Consider the following 19341-nt stretch of genomic DNA (forward strand, 5'->3'; position numbering starts at 1 on the left):
TGTCAAAGAAGCTGAAGTTGACCAGTTCTATGAAGACCTACAAGACCTTCTAGAAATAACACTGAAAAAGCATGTCCTTTTCATCATAGGGGATTGGAATGTGAAAGCAGGAAGTCAAGAGATACATGGAGTAACAGGCAAGTTTGGCCTTGGAGTACAAAATGAAGCAGGGCAAAGGCTAATGGAGTTCTGTCAAGGGAACACAGTGGTCAGAGAAAATACCCTTTTCCAACAATATAAGGGACAACTCTACACATGGACATCACCAAATCATCAATACTGAAATCAGATTGATTATGTTTTTTGCAGCTGAAGAGGAAGAAGCTATATACAGTCAGCAAAAACAAGATCTGGAGCTAACTGTGGCATTTGCAACTCCTTATTGCAAAATTCAGGCTTAAATTAAAGAAAGTAAGGAAAAACACTAGGTCGTTCAGGTAGGACCTAAGTCAAATCAATTATGAGTATACAGTGGAGGTGATGAATAGATTCAGAGAATTAGATCTCATAGACAGAGTGCCTGAGGAACTATGGAGAGAGATTCATAACGTTGTGCAGGAGGCAGTGACCCACACCATCCCCAAGAAAAAGAAACGCAAGAAGGCAAAGTGGTTGTCTAAGGAAAGAAGAGAAGTGAAAAGCAAGGGAGAAAGGGAAAGATATACCGAGCTGAATGCAGAGTTCCAGAGAATAGCAAGGAGAGATAAGAAGGCCTTCTTCAATGAACAATGCAAAGAAGTAGAGGAAAACAATAGAAACTAGAGATCTCTTCAAGATAATTGGAGCCATCAAGGGAACATTTCATGCAAGGATGGGCACGATAAAGGACAGAAATGGTAAGGACCTAACAGAAGCAGAAGCAATTTTAAAAAGGTGGCAAGAATACACAGAAGAACCAAAAAGGTCTTAATGACCCAGATAACCACAATGGTGTCATCACTGCCCTAGAGCCTGACATCCTGGAGTGTGAAATCAAGTGGGCCTTAGGAAGTTTTACTACAAAAAAAAGCTAGTGGAGGTGATGGAATTCCAGCTGAGCTATTTAAAATCCTAAAAGATGATGCTGTTAAAGTGCTGTACTCAATATGCCAGCAAATTTGGAAAATTCAGCAGTGGCCACAGGCCTGGAAAATGTTAGTTTTCATTCCAACCCCAAAGAAGGGCAGTGCCAAAGGATGTTCAAACTACCATACAATTGTACTCATTTTGCGTGCTTAAGGTTATGCTCAAAATCCTTCAAGCTAGGCTTAAGCAGAATGTGAACTGAGAACTTCCAGATGTACAAACTAGATTTAGAAAAGCAGAGGAACCAGAGAACAAATGGCCTACATTCACTGGATCATAGAGAAAACAATGGAATTCCAGAAAAACATCTACTTCTGTTTCACATTGAATATATGAAAGCCTTTGACTGTGTATCACACAACAAACTGGAAAATTCTTAAAGAGATGGGAATACCAGACCATTTTATTGTCTCCTGAGAAACCTGTATGTCGGTCAAGAAGCAACAATCAGAACCAGACGTGGAACAACTGGTTCTAAATTGGGAAGGGAGTATGACAAGGCTGTATATTGTCACCCTGTTTGTTAAGCTTGTATGCAGAGTACATCATGTGAAATGCTGGGCTGGTTGAATCACAAGTTGGAATCAAGATTGCCAGGAGAAATATCAACAACCTCAGATGTGCAGATGATATCACTCTAATAGGTGAAAGCAAAGAGGAACTAAAGAGCCTCTTGATGAAGGTGGAAGAGGAGAGTGAAAAAGCTGACTTAAAACTCAACATTCAAAAAACTAAGATCATGACATCTGCTCCCATCACTTCATGGCAAATAGAAGGGGAAAAAGTAGAAGCAGTGACAGATTTTGTATTCTTAAGCTCCAAAATCACTGCAGATGGTGACAGCAGACATGGAATTAAAAGATGCTTGCTCCTTGCTATGACAAACCTAGACAGTGTATTAAAAAGGAAAAACGTCTCTTTGCCAGCAAAGGTCCATATAGTCAAAGCTATGGTTTTTCCGGTAGTCATGTATAGATGTGAGAGTTGGACTATAAAGAAGGCTGAGCACTGAAGAATTGATGTTTTTCAATTGTGATGCTGGACAAGATTCTTGGGAGTCCCTTGGACAACAAGAAGACCAAACCAGTCAATCTAAAGGAAATCAACCCTAAATATTCATTGGAAGGACTGTTACTGAAACTTCAGCTTCAGTATTTTGGCCAACTGATGCAGAGAGCTGACTCATTGGAAAAGGCATTGAAGCTGGGATAGATGAGCACAGGAGGAGAAGGAGGCAACAGAGGATGAGATGATTTGGTGGCATCACCAACTCAATGGACATGAATTTGAGAAGACTCTGGGAGATAGCGATGGAGAAGACAATGGCAACCCACTCCAGTACTCTTGCCTGGAAAATCCCGTGGACAGAGGAGCCTGGTAGGCTGCAGTCCATGGGATCACGAAGAGTCGGACACAACTGAGCGCCTTCACTTTCACTTTTCACTTTCATGCATTGGAGAAGGAAATGGCAACCCACTCCAGTATTCTTGCCTGGAGAATCCCAGGGACGGGGGAGCCTGGTGGGCTGCCGTCTATGGGGTCGCCCAGAGTCGGACACGATTGAAGCGACTTAGCAGCAGCAGCAGCTGGGAGGTAGGGAAGGACAAGAAAGCCTGGCGTGCTGCAGTTTGTGGTGTTGCAAAGAGTTGGACATAATAGCGGCTGAACAACAGCCAGAGGAATTGCTGTTTGGGAAATGCAATCTATGGCAAACCATAGGCAAACCCAGAGAACAAGAAAGAGTAACCTGCTTTTTTAGAGGAAGGGGAACTTACTTTTATTGGGGAAGCTGGGGTGGAAATTTGGGAGTTGTTGCTGTGATAACCAGAGAGTCCATTGGAGGAAGCTGGGAGTCCAGAGTATAGAGGCTTTTCATTGGTTTTACTGCTACAGTCTCTGATTGGCTGGGCTATCATGGGGTGGAGAGTTTTCTTCTTCCTTCTGGGTAGTAGAGGCACCTTTCTGTTGGAGATCTGGTGTAATCTCTTCCCATTTGGAATAATTGAGGCTGCGTGGCAGATTTGTTACCCCATGGACTGTAGCCTGCCAGGCTCCTCTATCCATGGGATTCTCCAGGCAAGAATATTGGAGTGTATTGCCATTTTCTCCTTCAGGAGATCTTCCTGGCCCAGGGATGGAACCCACAGTCTCTTGTCTCCTGCATTTGCAGGTGGGTTCTTTACCACTAAGCTACCAGGGAAGCCCTTCAATTTGAGCAGGATTCTTTAATTCCACAATTCATTCATCAGTTGAAGAGACATTTAGATTGCTTTCACTTTTTGGCTATTGTGAATAACACTGCTTTAAACATTCATATTCAAGTTTTTGTGTGGACATAAAACTTTTATTTCTCTTTGCTTTATGTATACCTAGCAGTAGAATTGTTGAGTCATATGGTAACTCTATATTTGTCCTATATTTATCCCTATATTTGAGACATTCCCAGGCTGTTTTCCAAACTTGCTTTACCATTTTACATTCCATTAGTAATGTATCCCATTTTCCCCCATGCCTTCCACTCTTAGTATTTAAGATGAATGACAGTGATATCAACCACTTGCTTTTCATTTCTCAATTATGGTATTGAGAAATAATACAAAATACTAGGTATACAATTTTTTTCATGACAAAATATAAAAACTTTACTGAGCAACCTTTCACTTTATTTCTTTCCTTTGTCTTAACTAAGTGATCTCTTGGGAATGGAATGGCACCATACTCTTAATGACAGCCTATCAAGTATGTCTTTTTTTCCATATGAAGGAAAGAATGTCATACAGCAAATGACTTAATAGTCTTATCTTGTCCAAAGGTCTGTGGCGCGTGTGAATATTGTAAGCCCACTTTCATAGAGAATCATGTCTTTTTTTATTATTTGGACTTCAGAAATTGTATTGGATCATAAAGCAATAAGTATTTCAGTATCATCTCGAACAGTAAAGGACTTTAACAAAAGATAGCCAGTATGTTATTATCTCACATTAGCTATTTGTTGTCCAGTTGCTCAGTCATGTCTGACTCTTTGTGACCCCATGGACTGCAGCAAGCCAGGCTTCCCTGTCCTTCACCACCTCCCGGAACTTGCTCAAGCTCATGTCCATTGAATCAGTGATGCCATCTAACCATCTCATCCTCTGTCATCCCCTCTCTTCCTACCTTCAGTCTTTCCCAGCATCAGGGTCTTTTCTAATGAGTCAGCTCTTCTCATCAGGTGGTCAAAGTATTGGAGCTTCAGCTTCAGCATCAGTCCTTGCAATGAACATTCAGAGTTGATTTTGTTTAGGATTGACTGATTTGATCTCCTTGTAGTTCAAGGGACTCTCAAGAGTCTTCTCCAACACCACAGTTCAAAAGCATCAATTCTTCAATGCTCAGCCTTCTTTACGGTCCAACTCTCACATCCATACATGACTACTGGAAAAACTATAGCTTTGACTATACAGATCTTTGTCAGCACATTAACTATAATGCCTTAATTTTTTCCAATACCCAATTCATATTTACATATCCCTAATTATTTTAAATTTGCATTTCCACAGTTTGTTTTTTTTTAAATCTGGGTCCAAACAAGGTTCACAGATTTGGTTGTTTTATCTTTTAATTACTTTTTATTCTAGACTAATTATTTTTTATTGATCATATTGAGATAAGTAAGATAATCACAAAATAATGTAAAACAGTATTTAGTAAAGCACTGAGTAGGATATGATCAAATATGAGGCATCTAGGTTTCTAGTAAGGATTTCCCTCATAGCTCAGTTGATAAAGAATCTGCCTGCAGTGCAGGAGACCTGGGTTTGATCCCTGGGTTTGGAAGATCCTCAGAGAAGGAAATGGCAACACACTCCAGTATTCTTGGCTAGAGAATCCCATGGACAGAGGAGCCTGAGAGACTACAATCCATGGGGTCACAAGAGTCAGACATTACTTAGCGACTAAAGACAGAGAGAGGTTTCTAATATACTCTTCATTGACCCTGTTGGTAGATATATGATATATAGGTTAGAGAACCAGATTGACTAAATTTGGAGCTCCGGACCTACCACCAAAGGCTTTGTAATCTTTTGCAAGTGAATTTAGTATTTGTTTTTATTAAAGTTATACATGTGCATAGTTCAAAAAGACAATTCTACAAGACTTGTTACCAACCAAAATGAACAAGAAAATCACTTCCTCACTACCACCAGTACTTGATTTCCTACCTCCAAGAAGCATTTGTTTTCAACTCTTTTAACCTAATTTGTTTGTTTGCCTCCAGATGTCAAGGTAACCTGGTTATATTGCCATTCTTGATATTTCCTTTAAAATTTTAATTTAATTAAAATTTTATTTTATTGAAGTGTAGTTGATTCATTTTTTATATTTCTGTTTTGAGTATTAATTATTTCTGTGGGCTCCCAGGTGGAGCTAGCAGTAAAGAATCCACCTGCCAATGCAGGAGATGTAAAGAGATGAATGTTCAATTCCTGGGTCGGGAAGATCCCATGGCAACCCACTCCAGTATTCTTGCTTAGAAATCCCAGACAGAGGAGCCTGGTGGGCTGCAGTCCATAGGACCGCAAAGGATTGGACATGACTGAAGCAACTTGGCACACATCCATTTCCCTAATGGAAGACAAAGGTTTAGTATTCTATCACACTCACTGCAGTCTTCCAAAGTGACACAGTTCAGTACAGTTCAGTCGCTCAATCGTGTCTGAATCTTTGTGACCCCATGAATCGCAGCACACCAGGCCTCCCTGTCCATCACCATCTCCCAGAGTTCACTAAGACTCATGTCCATTGAGTCAGTGATGCCATCCAGCCATCTCATCTTCTGTCATCCCCTTCTCCTGTCCCCAATCCCTCCCAGCATCAGAGTCTTTTCCAATGAGTCAACTCTTCGCATGAGGTGGCCAAAGTACTGGAGTTTCAGCTTTAGCATCATTCCTTCCAAAGAAATCCCAGGGCTGATCTCCTTCAGAATGGACTGGTTGGATCTCCTTGTAGTCCAAGGGTCTCTCAAGAGTCTTTTCCAACACCACAGTTCAAAAGCATCAATTCTTCAGCACTCAGCTTTCTTCACAGTCCAGCTCTCACATCTATACATGACCACTGGAAAAATCATAGCCTTGACTAGACGGACCTTTGTTGGCAAAGTAATGTCTCTGCTTTTCAATATGCTATCTATGTTGGTTATAACTTTCCTTCCCAGGAGTAAGTGTCTTTTAATTTCATGGCTGCAGTCACCATCTACACTGATTTTGGAGCCCCCCAAAATAAAGTCTGACACTGTTTCCCCTGTTTCCCCATCTATTTCCCATGAAGTGATGGGAACGGATGCCATGATCTTTGTTTTTTGAATGTTGAGCTTTAAGCCAACTTTTTCACTCCCCTCTTTCACTTTCATCAAGAGGCTTTTTAGCTCCTCTTCACTTTCTGCCATAAGGGTGATGTCATCTGCATATCTGAGGTTATTGATATTTCTCCCTGCAATCTTGATCCCAGCTTGTGCTTCTTCCAGCCCAGGGTTTCTCATGACGTACTCTGCATATAAGTTAAATAAGCAGGGTGACAATATACAGCCTTGATGTACTCCTGTTCGTATTTGGAACCAGTCTGTTGTTCCATGTCCAGTTCTAACTGTTGCTTCCTGACCTGAGTACAAGTTTCTCAAGAGGCAGGTCAGGTGGTCTGGTATTCCCATCTCTTTCAGAATTTTCCACAGTTTATTGTGATCCACACAGTCAAAGGCTTTGGCATAGTCAATAAAGCAGAAATAGATGTTTTTTGGAACTCTCTTGCTTTTTCCATGATCCAGCGGATGTTGGCAATTTGATCTCTGGTTCCTCTGCCTTTTCTAAAACCAGCTTGAACATCTGGAAGTTCGTGGTTCACGTATTGCTGAAGCCTGGCTTGGAGGATTTTGAGCATTTCTTTACTAGCGTGTGAGATGAGTGCAATTGTGTGGTAGTTTGAGCATGCTTTAGCATTGCCTTTCTTTGGGATTGGAATGAAAACGGACCTTTTCCAGCCCTGTGGCCACTGCTGAGTTTTCCAAATTTGCTGGCATATTGAGTGCAGCACTTTCACAGCAGCATCTTTCAGGATTTGAAATAGCTCCACTGGAATTCCATCACCTCCACTAGCTTTGTTCGTAGTGATGCTTTCTAAGGCCCACTTGACTTCACATTCCAGGATGTCTGGCTCTAGGTGAGTGATCACACCATCGTGATTATCTGGGTCATGAAGATCTTTTTTGTACAGTTCTGTGTATTCCTGCCACCTCTTCTTAATATCTTCTGCTTCTGTTAGGTCCAGACCATTTCTGTCCTTTATCGAGCCCATCTTTGCATGAAATGTTCCCTTGGTATCTCTAATTTTCTTGAAGAGTTCTCTAGTCTTTCCCATTCAGTTGTTTTCTTCTGTTTCTTTGCATTGATCTCTGAAGAAGGCTTTCTTATCTCTTCTTGCTATTCTTTGGAACTCTGCATTCAGATGCTTATATCTTTCCTTTTCTCCTTTGCTTTTTGCTTCTCTTCTTTTCACAGCTATTTGTAAGGCCTCCTCAGACAGCCATTTTGCTTTTTTGCATTTCTTTTCCATGGGGATGGTCTTGATCCCTGTCTCCTGTACAATGTCACGAACCTCCATCCATAGTTCATCATGCACTCTATCTATCAGATCTAGGCCCTTAAATCTATTTCTCACTTCCACTGTATAATCATAAGGGTATTTTTTTTGCTTTGGCTCCATCCCTTCATTCTTTCTGAAGTTATTTCTCCACTGATCTCCAGTAGCATATTGGGTACCTACTGACCTGGGGAGTTCCTCTTTCAGTATCCTATCATTTTGCCTTTTCATACTGTTCATGGGGTTCTCAAAGCAAGAATACTGAAGTGGTTTGCCCTTCCCTTCTCCAGTGGACCACATTCTGTCAGACCTCTCCACCAAGACCCGCCCATCTTGGGTGGCCCCACGGGCATGTCTTAGTTTCACTGAGTTAGACCAAAGTGGCACAGTGGTAAAGAATTTGCCTGCTAATGCAGGAGACACAGGAGACATGGGTTCGATCTCTTCATTGGGAAGATCTGCTGAGGAGGAAATGGCAATCCACTCCAGTATTCTGTATTTCAGTGCTTTCCTTGAGAGATCTGAAGCCACTCTCATTTTTAAATTACTTTTATTAAATCTCTTTGCTGTTATTCTCTCTGGAAATTTGAGTGTTCTGAAATTTCATGATGACATACTTGTTGGAGGGCCATTTTTATTTTGTGCTGTACACTCAGAGGGCTCCTTTAGGTTAAAAAACTCAAGTTCTTTGGTTATTGGGAAATGTTATTTATTTCTTTGAATATCTTCTCCCTTCTATTAAATATTTCCTTTTGTTAGAACTTCCATAATTCAATTGTTGTGTTTCCTAAACTGGTGCTCTAATTAAGCAAGCAAGAAAAAACAAAAAATGTTTGCTCCCACATTCTATCTTTATCTTTTTTACTACATTTCCTTGACTTTTTTTTAATCCTTTCTATTTCTGCTATTATAGTTTTAATTTCCAAGAGTTATTTTTTGTTTTAATTCACTGAATGTACCTTTCCTTTACCTTGGACGAGGGGTATCTCCTCACCGCCGCCCCTTCCGACCTTGAACGTGGAATAGCTCCTCTAGGCCCTCCAGTGCCCGCGCAGCCCCCGCTCCTTGGATGTGAGGTAGCTCCTCCCCGCCGCCGCCCCTGGCCGAGAGTGGGGGATAGCTTTTCCTGGCCGCCGCCCCTGGCCTCGGGCGTGGGTAGCTCCTCCCGGCCAGCTCCTCTCGGCTGCTCCTGCACTGTCGCCGCCTGGCGCTCTCTGTCGCTGCCCCTCACCTCGGGCGCGGGGCAACTCCTCTTGGCCGCCGCCCCTCCGGCATGGGGTCCTCCCGGCTTCTGCCCCTGACCTCGGCCGTGGCATAGCTCCTCTCAGCTGTGCTCTGTGCGCCGTCAAAAGCAAGAGAGTTCCAGAAAAACATCTATTTCTGTTTTATTGACTATGCCAAAGCCTTTGACTGTATGGATCACAATAAACTGTGGAGAATTCTGAAAGAGATGGGAATCCCAGACCACCTGACCTGCCTCTTGAGAAACCTGTATGCAGGTCAGGGGGCAACAGTTAGAACTGGACATGGAACAACAGACTGGTTCCAAATAGGAAAAGGAGTACGTCAAGGCTGTATATTGTCATCCTGCTTATTTAACTTCTATGCAGAGGACATCATGAGAAACGCTGGGCTGGAAGACACACAAGCTGGAATCAAGATTGCAGAGAGAAATATCAATAACCTCAGATATGCAGATGACACCTCCCTTATGGCAGAAAGTGAAGAGGAACTAAAAAGCCTCTTGATGAAAGTGAAAGTGGAGAGTGAAAAAGTTGGCTTAAAGCTCAACATTCAAAAAAACGAAGATGATGGCATCTGGTCCCATCACTTCATGGGAAATAGATGGGGAAACAGTGGAAACAGTGTCAGACTTTATTTTGGGGGGCTCCAAAATCAGTGTAGATGGTGACTGCAGCCATGAAATTAAAAGACACTTACTCCTTGGAAGGAAAGTTATGACCAACGTAGATAGCATATTGAAAAGCAGAGACATTACTTTGCCAACAGAGGTCCGTATAGTCAAGGCTACGGTTTTTCCAGTGGTCATGTATAGATGTGAGAGCTGGACTGTGAAGAAAGCTGAGCGCCAAAGAATTAATGGTTTTGAACTATGGTGTTGGAGAAGACTCTTGAGAGTCCCTTGGACTGCAAGGAGATCCAACCAGTCCATTCTGGAGGAGATCAGCCCTGGGATTTCTTTGGAAGGAATGATGCTAAAGCTGAAACTCCAGTACTTTGGCCACCTCATGTGAAGTGTTGACTCACTGGAAAAGACTGATGCTGGGAGGGATTGGGGGCAGGAGGAGAAGGGGATGACAGAGAAGATGGCTGGATGGCATCACCGACTCAATGGACGTGAGTCTGAGTGAACTCTGGGAGATGGTGATGGACAGGGAGGCCTGGCGTGCTGCATTCATGGGGTTGCAAAGAGTCGGACACGCCTGAGTGACTGAGCTGAGCTGAACTGACCTTTCTTTTAGAAATGGCATCTATTTCCTGAATAAAATATTTTCTCTCTGAGGATTTTAATGATTTAAAAAGTGTTTTCACTGTCATATGTGTTTTCTCTTTTTCCACATTGCATTCATTTTTCATTGTTTTGGTCTCTATCATCATATCAGATACTTTCTTCTGATGCCTGTGGCCTTGGCTGTCAGCCTACGCTTAAGAGGGAGGTTCCTTCTTTTTAATATCATCTTCTCTCCTACTTCTAGTGGTACCTGGTGCTGCCATTGATTGAGGCTTTGGGGAGTATAGTGGTATACTTTCTGTGGTATATTTTAGGATATATTTCAGCTTTTCCGACTACTACTGTAGGATTTGCCTTTCCTGGTTTTACTAAGTAAATTCCACTTATTTACCTGCTTTCCAAAACTTCTGTTGCTGCTGTCTCCTCTCCATTCTCTGTTCCTGTGTATTTCTGATTTATAACAAACAGATGACCTTTTCTGTCATTTGGAGGGGTTTGGAAGGGAGCAAGTTGTATTTGTAATCTAAATCAAGGTTCAGCAAACTATGGTTTGTGCACTAAACCCAGCTCTTTCCTATTTCTAGGGCACCACGACTAACACTTTCCCAGGTCCCTGAAGTTCCAAACTTCATCCTAGCATCTCACTCTCAGTCTTAACACACACCCTAATACCATTTTCAACCCACCTTCTATTGCACCAACAGGTGTTTGTAAGCGGTGCCGCCCTTTCCCCCTTTCCCCACCCTCTTAGAGAGCAGTTGGTAGTATAAATCTAGCTACTCTCAGACTTCCTGGTCTCCCTGTGGGTGCTGATGCCCCAGGGGGTGTCCTGCCCCTGAGCCTCAGCCAAGTGCGTTTTGTCTCCTGGATGACATAGCAATTTCTTCTGCAAGTCCAGGGTGACTCACTTTTTAAAAATAGTCTTTGATGTGTCAAAGCCTTTTTTGAAAGTCTAAACAGGTTGTATTGACTAGTTCTCTTTTAGTTCTATGCATTTTTACCTTCTAAAAGAAACCCTAATATATTATTTAGGTACAATTTTACCTTCCTGAAACCACACACCCCTTACTTTCCATGCTTCAATGCCTCCCCTTCATTGTTCTCACATGACCAGCACAGCCTGTCCCATGAGTTTATTTCACACCAGCTCAAATACCCTCTCCTTCAAGTCTTCCCAGTTTCTCCCAGAAAAAATTCTCCCTCTTGCCTCTTAACTCCTAGGGCAACTTCTCTAGAGGCTTGTAATATAGTTATTTATATCTTTGTATTCTCCTTCTGATGGGTCATAAATTCTTTCATGTCAGGGACCTTGTCTGATCTTTCCATACAGTCTCTTGAGTTTGGAAGAACTCTGTATATGTTTGATAAATTAATGACATAAACCTAGGGAGAGACTTCTTGAAATAAGTCTACTAAGTCAACAGCGTCCACTTAACCCACTCATAGTTCAGTCCCACTAAAGTTACAAATGCCTTCCCAGTGAGTGATTCTTCAGTATCTTTTCATTCATCAGTTTCCTCCTCCTCTTTGCCACATTTAGATACTCCTTTTTACCAACAATTCTTACCTCCTCTGGCTTCCTCTGTCCTGCTACTCCTATCTCTAATTATTTCACTCATGTCTCTTCCATATACCACACTCTTCTAAATCAATGCTTGTGTTTCGCTTTCTGTCCATAGGCTTTTTTCCCCTCTATGTGTCTTCAGGAATCTCATTTCTCTACGTATCTCAGGAATCTTCAAAACTCATGTTATGTTTGTTTGGGGTTAGGATTGAAAGGGAGTAAATCAAGGGGCTCAGACTAGGAGTTAGATTTCCTCAGAATCTAAGCAGTGGAGAGAGTAGAATAAGACACAGGTTGAAGTATCAGTTTTGCTGATGGAACAGTAAATACCCAAAATTGAGAGCTCTTTCATGAAGTTAGATTGGAAAACACAGATAATACCCAGTGTCCAAGTGGGGCCTTCTACTTCTCCTGAGATTTAGACTGTTAGGATGAGTTGTGCTTGTAGCAGGTTATTGGGAAGGCAGAAAGTGCTCCAGGATATTAAAGCGTGCAGGCTGGAAGGTAAAGGGAGTCCACTCAAACTATAGAGAGCTCCAGGATAGCAAGAGACTTGAAAATGAGAATCTCAATTGTAGGCCAAGTCCCTAGGAACTAAAAGCTAAATCTCAAGGTCTCATGGAAAGATGATGCATGGGATAGCTGACTGCACCGAAAGAATATTCTGGATCCAAGGCAGCTGTGGTGTCTTGTCCTCAACAACAGGGTTGTGGCTCTTCACTGTTGAAGAACTGATGCTCTGCCACTAACATGGCCCCCTAAGGCCCAGCATCAAGTCCAGTCCATAGCCTCCCAGCCTCTGTTCTTATTTGCTTGTTTGCTTGTATTTCCTGCCAACAGCCCCAGCTCTGTGCATCCCAACTCAAGTCTGTAAAAGGTAGAACCTGTCTGCATTTTAGATGGATGATCAGTCTATGGATTGCCTTCTCGTGGATCAGGTGCTCACCTGTGGTCCAGTTGTCTGACCAGAGGAGAGGCAGGGTCATGTGGCTTAGATGCAGGCTACTCCCATTTAAGCAAAGAGCAGCCTCTCTATGCCCAAGCCCAGAATATAGATCTATGTAATCCTCCTTCTTCCTAATCTCTTCCTCATGTCCCACAAGTCACTAGCCTTAGAAATGTTCCCTTTTAAACATTGTTAGCTTCCATTGGCTTTTGTTTTTTAATCTTGTTGCCACTGCCTTGGTTCAGGCCACCCCCATTTCTCGTCTGGAATGTTGCGTTCTTTTCTCCCCGTCTTCTGGCCTTCAGTCTCTCTTTCTCTCTCTCCAGTCTACTTTTACTGTGTTGCCAGAATGGTCAGTTTAGTTCCTGCATAGCAGTGAACATTTATGTTTGAGAATATAAGTCAGATCAGTTTCTCCCCTAGTTTTAAGCAGGGGCTTCTCCCTGCCATTGAAATACAGTACAGATGTCTCACTATGGCCTCTTACATAAGGGTTCCTACAGATTTGCCTCCTGTCTTCCTCTCTGACCCCATGTCACACCCCCCTTGTGTTCTTCATGCTCTGTGTTCCAGCAGCACTGGCCTTCTCTCTGTTTCTTAAATGCACCAAGATTGCTGTACTTGCTTTCCTTCCACCTGGAACTCTTTTTCCTTTGGTCTTTTCTTGGTGGATTCCTTCCTTCCAGCCTCAGTCATATGTCGCCTCCTCAGAGAAGTCTTCCCAAAATACCCAATCTAGCATTGCCTGTACTTCCACCTGTGATCACTGTTACATCATTGGATGTTCTTCATGCCACTTATCACTGTCAGAAATTATTTTGTTCATTTATTTACTGTTTTTTTTCAATCTCCCTGATTAAAATATAAATTCCTTGAGAATAGGAGCATTTTTGTTCTTCTTTACCATTGTATCCCTAAGTCTGGTATATAGTAGTTGCTTAATTAATATGCTGAATTAATGAACAATGAAATATCCCCCTTAATTTCCATACCTATACATTATACTTAGCTTCCCCCCTTCAGCTTTCAGTTTCAGTTCAGTCACTCAGTTGTGTCTGACTCTTTGCGACCCCCATGGCCTGCAGCACACCAGGCCTCCTCCCAGACCATTTCCTGGAGCTTGTTCAGACTCATGTCCATTGAGTCAGTGATGCCATGCAGCCATCTCATCCTCTGTCATCCCTTTCTCTTCCTGCCTTCAATCTTTCCCAGTATTAGGGGCGTCCAACGTATTGGAGCTTCAGCTTCAGTATCTGTCCTTCCAGTGAATATTCAGGGTTGATTTCCTTTAGGGTGGACAGGTTTGATCTCCTTGCAGTCCAAGGGACTCTCAAGAGTCTTCTCCAGCACTACAGTTCAAAAGCATCAATTCTTCAGCACTCAGCCTTCTTTATAGTCCAACTCTCACACCCATACATGACTACATCCATAGCTTTGACTAGATGGATCTTTGTCAGCAAAATAATGTCTCAGCTTTATTGAGTTATTATTGACAAATAGCTTTGTGTAAGTTTAAGGCGTACAATGTGATTGTTTGAAAGATGTACATGATGTGAAACGATTACTACAATAAGGCTGGTTAGCACATCCATCGCCTCACATAGTTACCTTTTTGCATGTATGTGTGTGATGATGACATTTAATATCTACTGTCTCAAGAAACTTCAGGTATACAGTATGGTATTGTTAACTATATAATGCTTAGCTTTATATATGTTTTTATTTTACCTGTTAGGTTGTAAGCTACCTGACAGAACAGTTTTTTCCCCACTCATTCTTCCATCTCTGGGGCATACCTATGGTGGCTAGCAGAATATATGTGTTGAGTGTGTGCCATGACAGGTAGTACCCAAAACATAGCTTATTCACCCCATAATATGATTTTTGGAAGCCTCTCCAATGACTGGAAAGACTGGGCCCTGTTCTCTGTCCTCTCTTTATATTCTTTTTATCCACTTCAGAAACCAGACACAGGAAACATCTGACCATAATAAAAGGTTTCTAGTCAATTCTAGGTTTCCTCACTGAACAAAGTCATGTGTAGCGATGTTCTGTTGTGCTTTGGTCTGGAATTCTGTTTGGTCACTTGTGTAGCACACCACATGGCTGCCTCTGGCCTCAGAGCCAGGAACAGCTGGAGCCCGGGCTGCTTGAAATAAAAATGACATATTTGTTAGCCTGAGAGGGAGAAGTCTGGATATTCTTGCTCTGCTTCTTGCAAAACAAACTTTTCAATTTGTTGAATACTGAATTTTCCCTTTAGCTGTCAAAGTGGTTTATAGCTCAAATGATCTTATATCCTTCAGAATAAACACAAAAAAATGAATGGCCAAACTGATTCTCAAATCTCTGCCTTAAATGCTCAAAGCAATATCCATCCAAATTACACAAAACATGATCTATCTCTGCCCTCTCACTTGCATCTTCTGCCGTTTAAAGACACACGCTCTTAGGAGCATTCCATCACCACTGGAAATAATATTTACAGAAACTCTGATTCTTTCTTTCTAGTAAGACTGTTATCTGTTTGGTGCTTGCTTCTTGCACATCCTTATCATGCTTTACTTCTAAGTGCCGATTAACATCTCTGCTTCCTTGGCTAGAAGGGAAAGCTCCTATCTGCTGGATAGGATAGATCAGATAGGATAGATTGGATAGACCAGCTCATATCTCTAGTATCACCAGGCCTGGCACATAATAGGCCACTGATAATATTTGTGAGAAGGAAGGAAGAAGAAAAGAATTTTTTCAAAGCTGGTCTATTTAGGAATTGAGGTTACTGAGGTATAGTTAAGTGTTATGCATTGTAAGAAAAGGGAAAAGCCAAATAGCTTGTCAGCACATATAGTGAATCAGGAAGGCGATCAAGAACCTGCCATCCTTTTGCATTTGGTACCAATGAGTTAGGGGTTAAAATCCTAGAGCTGGATTAGAAAGTTTTTTCCTAACTTTTTTTCCCTCTGATAATACAAGTTACATGTTCACTATAGAAATTTTTCACAACTGCAGGAATAAATGTCATCTATAATTCTTTAACCCAGAGACAACCATTGTTCACATTTAGGTTTCTTTTTTTTTTTCCTTTAATTCTTGAAGTTTTAGTCTTTTAGTTAACGTGTAGCCTTTTTTCTTTTAGAAAAAGATTGAAAACTTTGAAAGAGATTATTTCAGAGCTGCTTGTGTGTACAAAGACGGTAAATTGCAATTGGAAAAATACTTGTCAACTGCAATAAAAATTTGAGATGGTGTTACTGTTGCTCATCTGTGCAGTCAGCTTCTCAGAAAGGCTTTGCTAATCTCCTCCAGGTGACTGTGATCCCTCACCTAGAAAGCGCCTGGGGCCCTTTTCTTATTCCCCCCTGCACTGCTTCGTGGGAATGCTTTCATCTTCCAAGGATGAGGCTGGGTTTGAACCTCTGAATCTTTCTGCTACAAGGACCTTTCAAGGTTGACTTGAATTGAATGAGAATCTCTGTGCAGAATAGATCTCTCCCCACACCAGTTTGTGAAATATCACTCAGATAACACCACCTTTGAAAGGAAGCGAAGACGTTTACTGGTTTATTCCTTTGTTTAATGAGCATGTTGACCACTTTCTGTGCGTCAGTCCGTGCCCTTGACATCAAAGCCTCAAAATGAATAGACAGTCCTTGTCCTCAGGGGACGTGCAGTTTAATGAGAGAAGAGCAAGAGTGAAAACAGGCTTATAATGTACTGTGACAAACGTCATAATAGCAGTGCAGCGATGGCCTGAAGAGCAGGGGCAGAACTGACCAGAGAAGGCTTTAAGAGGGGGAGATGATCTCTCTGGGTCTTAATAGAAAAGTGGGAGATTTTCTATGCAGGCAGGCAGAGAAAACAGTATGTCAGATGTCTGAAAACATGAAGGTGAAGATCTCTTTGGAAAAATAGAAACAGTTTAGCATATCTGGAACATGGGGTATATTACAGGTCATAAATGAGCCAGAATGGTAAAGACCTTGAAGGTCAGAGCTTGAACTTTATCTTTCAGGCTAGAGAAAGCCACTGAAGCATTTTAACCAAGAGCAAAGTGGTAGTCAGGTATACTTTTTAGAGAAGTCATGCAGCAGTATAAAAGATGATGGAAGTAGGCTAAGCTGGAGGTTAAGTGTGGATAAGGGGGCTATCAGAACACTCCCAGCAAAAGAAGGATAGGCAGATATCCGCAAAAGGCAAAGGTGGAGCTAGTGGTAAAGAACCTGCCTGCCAACGCAGGAGACATAAGAGATGGAGGTTCAGTCCCTGGGTCAGGGAAGATACCCTGGAGGAGAGCAGGGAAACTGCAGTATTCTTGCCTGGAGAATTCCTATGGACAGAGGAGCCTAGTAGGCTACAGTCCATAGGATGGCAAAGAGTTGGACATGACTAAGTGACTGAGCATGCACCAGGTCTTATTCTGGTAACATATCAGTGAACAAAGCATCCATAGTGTCTGTCTTTATGGCGCTTATAGTCTAGCAGTGGGACAGATGTAACTTCCAGTTTTGATAACTCTTGTGTCAGATTTCCATGTACAGTACAAAGAAAATGATGTATACCTGGAGATCTGAAGGATCCTGCTGGGGCGGGATGCTCCCTGGGGTGCAGATGCTGTTCCTATAGGCAGCCAGCTAGCATTCCTTTGTAGTGAGTGAGCCTTTTGAATATGATCCCTTTTGAGTCTGGGGTCTCTGGGGTTATGTTGGACCTTAAATTGTCTTGGTGTCCCTGGTATTAATAATTTGCATTTACTGAGCTGTGTGTTGGCTTCATGCCATCATTTGTATTGGCTCCTGTTGTAGGAAACAGCCATAAAAGATTCACAGTTATTTATCTTATAAATGAAATGTTGTAGAAGTTAACAGTCTTCAACATGGTGCAGCGTCTCCATTTATTAAGACCTATGAGAGGAATTTCTTTCTGATCACTATATAGTATTTGCTTTTCTACTTCCGGTTGCTCTGAGGCACCCTGTCCAATCCTGCTTCAGGTCTCCACACAGGACACCCTCTGCCTGGAATGCCCCTTCCCTTCTTGTCAGGTTTAACCTCTACATATCCTGCATATCCATCAGCTTGCAGTTCAGGTGTCACTTCTTTCGGGAAGCCTTCCCTAACCAATATACACTCCCCTTCCAAACTTTTAGTGCTTTTCCCACATTCTTTGTTGTTATTGTTTTTACTTCATCAGTTTTCAGTTGAATAAGTTGTTGTTGGGTAACTTTTTTTCTCTTAGACTGATGGCAGATCCATGAGGGTAGAGATCATGCATTTGTGTGTGTGTCTGGATTGCAAAGGCATAGTATAGTATCTTGCATGTAGTAGATGCTCAATAAATATTTACTGAATAGTTGAATAAATGAGTGAATGAATATACTGTGAGCCCTCAATCTTGTTCATGTTCTCCTTTATTTAGCTGTTTGGGAGCTCAGACTTCTTTGAGTCAACCTATAGTGTTTGGTTAGGTCCTCATGGCATGCATTTTATGCACTAACATTCCCCTGACTATATAGTATTATTCCTTCCTTTGATTTCTTCATTTGTAAAATTCCAGTGTATACTGTAAATTCCTATAAGTCACTTGATGCCTTTTGGGGGAGGAAATAATAAACAATTGGATATAATAATAGGAAAAGAAAGTAAATCAAAGGAAAATGTTGGTGCCTTTAACCAGATGCAGGAGAGATGTTTTCTTTTGCTTTAATTTTATTTTCACTGTGCAAAGGAAAAAGAAGTAAATTTGTCCCCTAATTTGGCAGGAAATGCTTCTGAAGAATTTGGGGCATGTCTCTGCCCTGAGATGTTCCTCCCAGTGGCAGGAGGCTGGGACTGGGCTCGGCAGGGCCTCCTGGCCCAGCGGATGGGTGGGACGGACCTGTGGAGGCTGTCTGTGCAGCTGATTCCAGTCCTGTTGACCTTTCCTTGGGAGAGGGTTTGGGCAATGCCAGTGAGAGCTTGCTTTTTTTGTTTGTTTTTGTTTTGTTTTTACTGTAAGAAGGAGAAAGAAATGAACTTGTCCTCTTGTGTTGCAGATTCAGTGGTTCTTTCCTTTGACTCCGCGGGACAAACGCTAGGCTCAGGTACCAATCCCTCCCCCTCTGTCATCCTTTCTGCTCTCAGTGCAGGCCACAGTTGAAGTGGAGCCTAATGAGGTCGGGGAGGGGATGTCGGGGAGGGCACTGGAATATCTCAATATTGTGGGAAGGTCTCAAGGAGCTTTTCTAGGGACCTGTGGTCTGGGAAACAGCAGTGGGATGCAGCATCCAGAGGACTTTGCCAGTTGCTTTAAACGTGTGCAGCGAAGAGTCTGCAGTAGATACTCCTGCCTCATTCAGGGTGGTCCAGGGTCATAGAAAAGATGTCTGTTTCCTGTGCACACATCCTGTTGCAGAGAGAGATGGGCAGAGGCCACTGAAAGACACCAAGCTTTGGGCACGCAGGAGCAGTGGACCATCAGGGTCTCCAGGAACATGCTGGGCTGGTGAGGGCATCACAGCTTCCTGAGGACACACACCCTGTTGCAGGTTCACAGGCACACCCCATATAACTCAAATACACACCTCCTGGGTGTACACCTCCTGTGTGTCGGGGCACGGCACCGTGCACACATGCTGAAGCACTCGCATGCTTCCCTGTGTCGACAGTGCAGGGCGCAGAAATCGGCACACCCACCACTTTGACT

General features: G+C 42.4%; 1 protein-coding gene across 4 annotated transcripts in view; it reads left to right on the forward strand.

The window, feature by feature from the left end:
* Positions 1 to 19341, forward strand: part of ST3GAL3 (ST3 beta-galactoside alpha-2,3-sialyltransferase 3) — a 226551-nt gene that overhangs the window by 84735 nt on the left and 122475 nt on the right. For 3 of the 4 annotated variants that reach the window (XM_069588998.1, XM_069589026.1, XM_069589009.1), the window contains one exon: positions 18692 to 18739. The exons of the other annotated variant lie outside the window; for it this stretch is intronic. In XM_069588998.1, the coding sequence (XP_069445099.1) occupies positions 18692 to 18739 (48 nt within the window). The remainder of the gene's footprint in view (positions 1 to 18691; positions 18740 to 19341) is intronic. 4 annotated transcript variants of the gene reach the window in all.

Source organism: Ovis canadensis, chromosome 1 (genome assembly GCF_042477335.2).
Source record: "Ovis canadensis isolate MfBH-ARS-UI-01 breed Bighorn chromosome 1, ARS-UI_OviCan_v2, whole genome shotgun sequence".
Classification (NCBI taxonomy): domain Eukaryota; kingdom Metazoa; phylum Chordata; class Mammalia; order Artiodactyla; family Bovidae; genus Ovis; species Ovis canadensis.